Source organism: Bombus fervidus, chromosome 1 (genome assembly GCF_041682495.2).
Source record: "Bombus fervidus isolate BK054 chromosome 1, iyBomFerv1, whole genome shotgun sequence".
NCBI lineage: Eukaryota > Metazoa > Arthropoda > Insecta > Hymenoptera > Apidae > Bombus > Bombus fervidus.
Window position 1 is genome coordinate 15,102,258 of NC_091517.1, and position 9,083 is coordinate 15,111,340.

The 9,083-nt window shown below is 30.9% G+C and overlaps 2 protein-coding genes across 2 annotated transcripts; one reads left to right on the forward strand and one right to left on the reverse strand.

Annotated features, from left to right (window-relative positions):
- The first annotated feature begins 388 nt into the window (after positions 1-388).
- Rpi1 (RNA polymerase I subunit RpI1) lies at positions 389-5,993 on the forward strand. Its single transcript, XM_072003435.1, has 5 exons — positions 389-609; positions 717-5,080; positions 5,155-5,310; positions 5,400-5,703; positions 5,779-5,993. The coding sequence occupies exons 1-5, from the start codon at positions 426-428 to the stop codon at positions 5,910-5,912; spliced, it is 5,142 nt and encodes a 1,713-aa protein (XP_071859536.1). The 5' UTR covers positions 389-425; the 3' UTR covers positions 5,913-5,993.
- Positions 5,962-7,881, reverse strand: LOC139987512 (thioredoxin-2). Its single transcript, XM_072003847.1, has 4 exons — positions 7,621-7,881; positions 6,599-6,715; positions 6,417-6,530; positions 5,962-6,332 (listed from the first exon to the last, which is right to left on the reverse strand). Exons 1-4 carry the CDS (start codon positions 7,642-7,644, stop codon positions 6,270-6,272), a joined length of 318 nt encoding a protein of 105 aa, XP_071859948.1. The 5' UTR covers positions 7,645-7,881; the 3' UTR covers positions 5,962-6,269.
- Between the last annotated feature and the right edge of the window lie 1,202 nt (positions 7,882-9,083).

Here is a 9,083-nt window from a genome sequence, read left to right on the forward strand (position 1 = left end):
CGATTCACTTGCCATTTCATTGACGTCCTAGTTCCACACGAAACCATTTGCTGTTGCAATAATAGTTTAACGGTAAATATATCGATGTAGCTATCGATTTTTAATTCGTCAAAGATGCACCAAACGCATACTTTAGTAGTAGCGGTAGCAACCACGTGATTAACGTTTCATAACCTATATGATTTATTATCATGTTGCATGAAATTTTCTAAACAATATTTATTATTAATCCAGTTAATAATTAATATTAATAAGAAATAAGTAATTTATATTAAGGTTACTTACATCATTTTTCTCAAAAAAAACTATTCTACAAAAGGTATGTATAAATAAACTTTCATTCTTAATAAATTATCGATAAAATTATTAAAAACAATCCACTTGTTTTGTAGAAACAAAAAAACTACGAAGCAACATTTGTCAAAATGGTACAACATAAATATCATACAACACGTCTAACTCCAAAACATCTAGATCCAAAATGTTTAATGTTTTCTATGTTTACTGCAAATGACATAAGAAATTTAAGTGTTACTAAAATAAGGACACCATTATCATTTAATATCTTGGGACATCCATTAAAAGGAGGTTTATATGACCCAGCATTAGGTAATAAATGAAACAATGCAAATTATTATATGTATTATTTATATTTTTATATGAATTAGGGAAAGTAAAGGTACAATTTATTAATACATATTTCTTTTATTAATTAGGACCACTTTTAGAAAGTTCCGATCCATGTGGAACATGTGGATGCAATGTATTCAAATGTCCAGGTCATTTTGGACATATAGAATTGCCTATGCCAGTAGTAAATCCACTGTTTCATAGAGGATTATCTATGCTAATCAAATTAGCATGTCTAAACTGTTTCTCTTTACAAATTCCATCTTATGTAAAATTGTTACTTTCTGCAAAATTAAACTTACTTCAACAAGGATATCTCAGTGACCTTGAAGATTTAGAACAAGAAGTAATGTTTGTTGTTTCATGTTCAGAAAATCCTTATGAAGTTGATGTGCAAGCTGTTCAAAATGTAATTGATAATTATACTGAAAATCTTCGCAATAGACCAAGACTTAATCAGTCTATTGTGCAATATGATGAAATTCAACTAAATACCAAAAATATTAATATGCAATGGCATACATATGTTGAAAATGTTATAAAGCAGTATGCAACATCGAAAGTCTGTGTAAATTGTCAAGTACCTATACCAAAAATTACAACACTAAAAAATAAAATTATGACCACTAAAATGTCTGAGACACCTAATACTCCTCGGACAGTAAAATCACGTGGAGCAGTACATAAATTAGAGACAGTTATGATAATGCCAGATCAATCTAAAGATTACCTCAGAAAACTTTGGCAAAATGAGAGAGATTTCTTAAAAGTACTTATACCTTGCTTTGGAATGGTAGATATTGAATATCCAACTGATATATTCTTCTTTGAAGTAATACCAGTTTTACCACCTATAGTTAGGCCAGTTAACTTTGTCAATGGACAAATGATAGAACATCCACAATCTCAAGTTTACAAGAGTATCATCCAAGATTGTCTTGTACTTCGAAATATCATTCAAACAATTCAAGATGGTGATACAAATCAACTAACAGAAGAGGGAAAGCTTGTTTTTGAACAAATAAAAGGTAATACAGCAATTGAAAAATTACACAATGCTTGGCAAAATCTGCAAATAAATGTGGATCATTTAATGGATCGTGATATGAATAGAACTGCAGATTCTGCAAATTGCCAGGGTTTAAAGCAAGTTATAGAGAAAAAGGAAGGAATTATTAGAATGCATATGATGGGTAAAAGAGTTAATTTTGCTGCTCGTTCTGTTATTACACCAGATCCTAATTTGAACATAGATGAAATTGGCATTCCTGAAGCTTTTGCAATGAAATTAACATATCCAACACCAGTTACACCTTGGAATGTTGTACAGTTAAGACAATTAGTTTTAAACGGTCCTAATATTCATCCTGGTGCAGTAATGGTTGAACACGAGGATGGAAGTATACAACGTATTTCTAACACAAATGCTGTTCAAAGAGAAGCTATTGCAAAACGTCTTCTAACAACAAGTGATAAAGCAAACAAATTTTTTAAAGGCATTAAAATTATACATAGGCATTTACAAAATGGAGACATTCTGCTGTTAAATCGTCAACCAACTTTGCATAAGCCTAGTATAATGGCTCATAAAGCACGTATTTTAAAGGGAGAAAAAACATTACGTTTGCATTATGCTAATTGTAAAGCTTATAATTCAGACTTTGATGGCGATGAGATGAATGCTCATTATCCCCAAAATGAACTAGCTAGAAGTGAAGGCTACAATATAGCCAATGTATCTAATCAATATCTTGTACCTAAAGATGGTACTCCTTTAAGTGGTCTCATTCAAGATCATATGATTTCTGGTGTGCGATTAACAGTAAGAGGGACATTCTTTTCACGTGAAGATTATATGCAACTAGTTTATGCTGCTTTATCTACAATACAAGATAATATAATTCTTCTTCCTCCCAGTATTATAAAACCAGTACCCTTATGGTCTGGTAAACAAATTGTATCCACTGTTATCATTAATATTATTCCACCAAATCAAGCACGCATCAATTTGACAGCAAATGCCAAGATCAGTATAAAAGAATGGCAAGTTGAAAAAGCACGGCGGTGGAAATGTGGTACTGAATTTTTAGATCCTAAAACAATGTCAGAAGCCGAAGTAATAATACGAAATGGAGAATTATTATGTGGTGTACTTGATAAGACACATTATGGTGCAACTCCATTTGGTCTTGTACATTGTATTTTCGAATTATATGGGGGAATATGCTCTACAAAGTTGTTAAGTGCCTTTGGTAAATTATTTCAAGCTGCTTTACAAAGAAATGGATTTACTCTTGGTATTGAAGATATTTTATTATTAAATAAAGCAGATAAGAAACGGAAAGAAATTATTTCTAACTGTAGAAAAATTGGAGAAAATATCCAGAGATCAATGTTAGAATTACCTGATGATATACCTATGGATATTGTTACATCTAAAATTGAAGAATCTTATTGGAGTGACCCTAAATTCCGTGCACAAATCGATCGAAAATATAAAAGCGCATTAGATGTTTATACTAATGATATAAATAAAGCTTGTTTACCAGCTGGTCTTTTGAAAAAATTTCCAGATAATAATCTACAATTGATGGTTCAATCCGGTGCAAAAGGTTCTACCGTAAATACTATGCAGATATCTTGCTTACTTGGACAGATTGAGTTGGAAGGAAAAAGGCCACCTTTAATGATCAGTGGGAAAAGCCTTCCAAGTTTCCTTGCATACGACCCTACACCAAGAGCTGGTGGTTTTATCGATGGTAGATTTATGACAGGGATCAAACCTCAAGAATTCTTTTTTCACTGTATGGCCGGCCGTGAAGGTCTCATTGATACTGCTGTAAAAACTAGTAGATCAGGCTATTTACAAAGATGTCTTATTAAACATCTTGAAGGATTAAGTATCAATTATGATTCAACAGTACGAGACTCAGACGGTAGTATGGTGCAAATTTATTATGGCGAAGATGGGCTTGATATACCAGGTTCACGATTTTTGAGGAAGGAACAATTAAGTTTCTTAATAGACAATAAAAATGTGATTCTCAATGAAGAAATAGTAAAGAATTTAAAAATGGACTCAGATACAGATAAAATTTTAAAAGTAGCGAGAAAAATTAAAAAATGGGAAAGTAAAAATGGAAGTGCATTACAAAAGAGAAGAATTAGCCCATTTACAAGGTTTTCAAGGGAAGACATGAATATTAAGAAATCGAAATACAAGGAAATTAATAAAAGTAATGGGAGAAGCAAAGCATCTCTTTCATTGATGAAAAAGTGGTTAAAGACTAGTGAAGAAGATAAAAAATGGATTTATGCCGAATGTGCAAGATGTCCTGATCCAATAATGTCAAAATATAGACAAGATATAGATTTTGGTGTATTTTCTGAACGATTAGACAATTTAATGGACGAATATATAGTTAGTAAATCTAACAATTCGATTATAAAAAAGAAAGATTTAAGAGACCTCTTGTCTGTAAAGGTAATGAAAACTGTTTGTCCGCCTGGTGAACCAGTAGGTTTATTAGCAGCACAATCAATAGGAGAGCCATCAACTCAAATGACTTTAAATACTTTCCACTTTGCTGGTCGTGGAGAAATGAACGTTACTTTGGGTATACCCAGATTACGTGAAATACTTATGATGGCATCGAAAAATATTAAAACGCCTAGCATGGAGATACCATTCTGGAAGGACTTAAAGAATGTAACAAAACGCTCAAATAAACTAAGGTTACAATTAACAAAATGCATTTTATCCGATGTTTTAGACAATATTAATGTAAGTAGGAAAATGGAGCAACTGCCAAATAGACAATTAGTGTATACTATGACTATTAATTATCTTCCTCATAAATCGTATAAATCGGAATTTTGTGTTCAACCACATGAGGTATTGAAAAAAACCGAAGAAATATTTTTTAAGGAAATGTTTAAAGAAATTAAAAAGATTGCTAAAGTAACAGGTGCTTTAGTATATGTTGAAGAGGAAAAGAAATCTATGTATGAGGATGATGCTTTATTAGATCAAGCAGAACCTGATGAAGGAGCAGAATCTGCATTGAAAAATGCAAATTTAGGAGAAATGCATGAATCTTCAGATGAAGAAGCAGCAGTAGAAGATGCGGATGCAACTTTACTACGATCAATTTCGCGTCATAGAGAAAATCAAGAATATGAGGATCCAGAAGAAGTAGAAGAAATAGAAGATATAAATGAAAGAGAAGATGATATTCTTGTAGAGCATGAAAATGAAAAATTTAAAACTAATGACCAACAACAAGATGAAGACGATGATGATTATGACATAGAACATGAGAAATCAGACTATATGGTAAATGAAACTTACAGTACACAGAGAAAGAGGGATATTAAAAATATGTATACTCATGTAATAGAATATGATTATGATGAGGATAAATTCACATGGTGTAAATTAACATTTTGGGTAAGTATCATAGTGAGAGTTACAGATTTTCTTCTTCATAAAAAGAATTAGCTGATTACAATTTTTTTCTGCAGTTACCTCTTAAAATGGTAAAATTGGATTTACCAACGATAACTAGAAATGTTGCAAATAGAGTTGTTTTGTGGGAGGTACCTTGCGTAAAACGTGCTTTTACATTTCAAAATAATAATGGAGAGACAATTCTTAAAACTGATGGTATCAACATAGTAGTAAGTAAAAGTTTTGTATTATAATGCATATGTGTATGTGATCACAATTTTGTATTTTATTATTTATTCGCAAATTTTTTGTAATATAGGAAATGTTCAAATATGATAAATCTCTAAATTTAAACAAATTATATTCCAATGACATTTATGCTATTTCTCAAACATATGGTATTGAAGCTGCTAACAGAGTTATTATAAAAGAAGTGAGAGATGTATTTAAGATGTATGGAATCACAGTTGATTCTAGACATCTATCTTTAATTGCGGATTACATGACTTTTAATGGTACATTTCAACCTCTCAGTCGTAAAGGAATGGAAGGTTCAGCATCTCCATTGCAACAAATGAGTTTTGAAAGTTCCCTTAATTTTTTGAAAAATGCAACTTTAGAAGGTAAGAGAACAGAGAAAGTGACGGAATTATTTATTCATTGAAAAATTCGATGTTAATTATGTCTTTTATTTACAGGAAAACGAGATAATTTAGTATCGCCCTCTAGTCGATTAATGTTAGGTCAACCTTGTAAATCTGGTACTGGGTCATGTTCGTTATTGGTAAAAATACAGAAACAACCGGAAACTACCTTGTCAGCAGGTGGATAACAAATGTGAATAGGGTTAATATCAAGAATAAATTACTAGATATATGTAATTATGTAAATAAATTTAATATTTTATATCAAATTTTGAAAATTATTTTTTACATTATCAGACAATAACATAAGAAAGAATTACATTGGATGTATATTTTTTTACAAGCTGATTAAATTTTATTTTGCAACAAAATATGTATAATAAAACTGACAATGTATTAACAAAAAATTATGTCTCTTACATTTTGCAAGTAATACATAACTTCATGTTTACTGATTATGAGATTTTTGCTAGTTACCTTTATTGATTAATAATAACCAATAGACAATTCTGTTAAAAAATACTTCTGCCATTAAAATTATTTATTCACTTATGCTTCTGAATCGTGCTTTTAAGTTTGTCGTAATTAGCACCTGAGAAGGTTTCCAGCTAAAACATTATATTATACATTATATTATGAATTCTTAATTGTATTCTTATATGAAATAGATATTAACTTAAAACAATACATACCACTTTACTATTTTTGATGAAAACAAAGGTAGGCATACTGCTAATTCCATATTCACTAGCAATGTCTTCACATTCATCTACATCAACTTTCAAGAAGATAACATTTTCCATTTCCTATTACAGAAAATATTTTGTAAGAATTATTTAACAGACATCTTTTTATATAAAGTAAATTATCTAACCTTTGATAACTCCTCCAGTTTGGGCGCAATCATCTTGCAAGGCCCACACCATGTGGCAAAAAAGTCAACTACAACTAAATTATCTCCAGCTTTCTCAAGCTGGCTTTTTAAATCAGCCTGCAAAGATAACATACAAATACATTATACTGTTAAATATAATAAAATACCCTACTTTAATTATACAATACTATTATATTAGCTTTACATTTGTCCTAAATAAATACCTGGTTCTGGCTAGCTATCTATAGTTATCACATACCTATCAGCAAATTAAATATAGTGCATGTAGATATTTTTAATGAAAATTGGAATTATATATCAATAAAATTATTTGAAGTGTGAAGAATATTTCCTTTAGTTCATAATTTTTCTAAACTTAAAAAATTATACTTTTAAAAAAATAAAACTTAAGAAAAAAGAAAAAAATATAAAAATCGTTTTTGGGTACAATTCTATTTAAAGTATCTTTATCAATTACATGATTTAAAATCAATAAATAGATCATCGAGTTAGATTATCCCGCCCATAAAACTCATCTATCATGGAAGCATGTTTGAATTGCATGCTTCGATACAACGAATCTCGCCAATGCCACGAACTACATTGATGTCGCAATTGGAATTATTTGTAGTTGACGTAATATAACGTGAACGTCACGCTCGAAAATGTTCACCGCATCGATTCCATGGCACTTAAACTAGCTAGATGAACGAACGCCGGTATGATTCGATGTGCCGATGATGATTCCAACTACATCAGACATGCTTCCTACAGAAACCTCTTCGTTGTATTATAATGGAAACTTTGCTACTAAGTAGAATTAAGCAAGCTTGAATCGATTATTTTAAAGCCAGTCGATTTCGTAGAAAGTACGCGAAATGCGAATAAATTATATTTGTAGCCTAACCAACTAATTTTTTGTTTCTTGTATTTTTAAGCCTAATTTCTAAATTATTTAACACATATTACATGAATTGCATATGTAACGAATTACACGAATATATACGTATCTAGTTACTTACGGCGTTCATAACTTGGACGACCATTTTTGTTTCTTCTCGGAAATGTATTAACGCTTGACTACAAGTAGTATAGAACCAACGGTTTCGATGTTCGTCAACGACTGAGCGCTGTGGTCGGAATTCAGAATCCTCCTTAGTAATTCTGTTCCTCCCTCTCTTACATTTTTCTTCCTTTACATTCACTTTCCTTCTCTCTTTCTCTCTCCTTCAGACTTGGGTCCCATAGAGTAGTGTCTAGTGTCACACTCGTACATAAAGTATAGGGAAGGTGAACAAGTTGCGTACTGCTTGTATTGTACTCCAAAAGACCTCCAAAGATCCGCCAACAGGTGCGGATTAAGAGGGGAACCAGAGGAGGCTATAGTACCGGGTCTTGCCATTCAATAAAAATACATTTTATTTTACGCCTATAACGAATAATTCACTTGTTTATCTTATGGAAAGCTAAAAGAAATAACTATTTTCTAAACATACATACTGTCTTTTAAAAAATTTTAAACATAACTCATCAGAATATAAATGTAATTTCATATTTATGTAAATTTATATCATTTTAATCCACTCTTCTCATATTTTTCTATAAAGGCAGTCTCCGTTGGATCAATATTTCTAGGCCTTAAAAATCTTGCATCCGGCCCTGTCCACGAACATTTCCGAATGTCTAGATAGATCACACTGTATTTCCCAGTAATGGTTTATATCATAGTGAGGAAGTGCACGCAATTTTGAAGGATGATCGAACAAATTGCACATATTACAATTCATTATATTAATACGAAACGCTACGTTAACACGAAATATAGTGCAATAATTGAATTTGTATTATCTTCGATCTTTGGTATACCTCCACCTTAGTTCAGTTCTGTTGCGACGCAGTTCGTACCATTCAATATCTTTTGCTTTTTTTTCAATCAACGATAAGATATTACGGTTTATACATATTTCAACATTGCACTGTAGAACAATGTTTATGCAATTAATAATTAATTTTACATAAAAATAAGGACAAATGCATGTATATTTTTGTACGTACTGTCATTATTTTATCAGATAAAATAGTCAATCTATGAAAAGATGATAGTAGTTCCGATAGTAGTTAAGCTAGTGGTTCTCGGTAATGATTTTGTGACCAAATAACCTTGGTTACAAAATAACATGGAATATGTAGGTCAATCCTCTTGAAGAAATCGATTAATACGCTAACGCTAGTTTCTACTATTTCCCTAGATTGATACTAAATACGTTTAATAAGAATTAGAATAAATGCTGATAAATCTTAAATCGTTACAATTAGGTATTATATTATTTTAAGAAGTGATTAGGTACAATATGTATAAGTAATCAATGTGAATAATATACAGAGAATAATTTGAATCATAAAAGCCATTTAACACACACACACATTGTAATGATATCACGTGATTTTCTCGTTAAAGGTGACCAAGAGTTTCAAGTGAATTATT

What these genes read in the sequence shown, in the direction of transcription:
- Rpi1 (XM_072003435.1), top strand. Translation starts at nt 426, where the DNA reads ATGGTACAACATAAATATCATACAACACGTCTAACTCCAAAACATCTA. An exon ending in CTGATGGTATCAACATAGTA is followed by an intron (nt 5,311 to 5,399) that starts GTAAGTAAAAGT and finishes TTTGTAATATAG; the next exon opens with GAAATGTTCAAATATGATAA. An exon ending in GAAAAATGCAACTTTAGAAG is followed by an intron (nt 5,704 to 5,778) that starts GTAAGAGAACAG and finishes TTTTATTTACAG; the next exon opens with GAAAACGAGATAATTTAGTA.
- LOC139987512 (XM_072003847.1), bottom strand. Translation starts at nt 7,644, where the DNA reads ATGGTCGTCCAAGTTATGAACGCC. An exon ending in TCGTCCAAGTTATGAACGCC is followed by an intron (nt 6,716 to 7,620) that starts GTAAGTAACTAG and finishes TTATCTTTGCAG; the next exon opens with GCTGATTTAAAAAGCCAGCT. An exon ending in TCATCAAAAATAGTAAAGTG is followed by an intron (nt 6,333 to 6,416) that starts GTATGTATTGTT and finishes ATAATGTTTTAG; the next exon opens with CTGGAAACCTTCTCAGGTGC.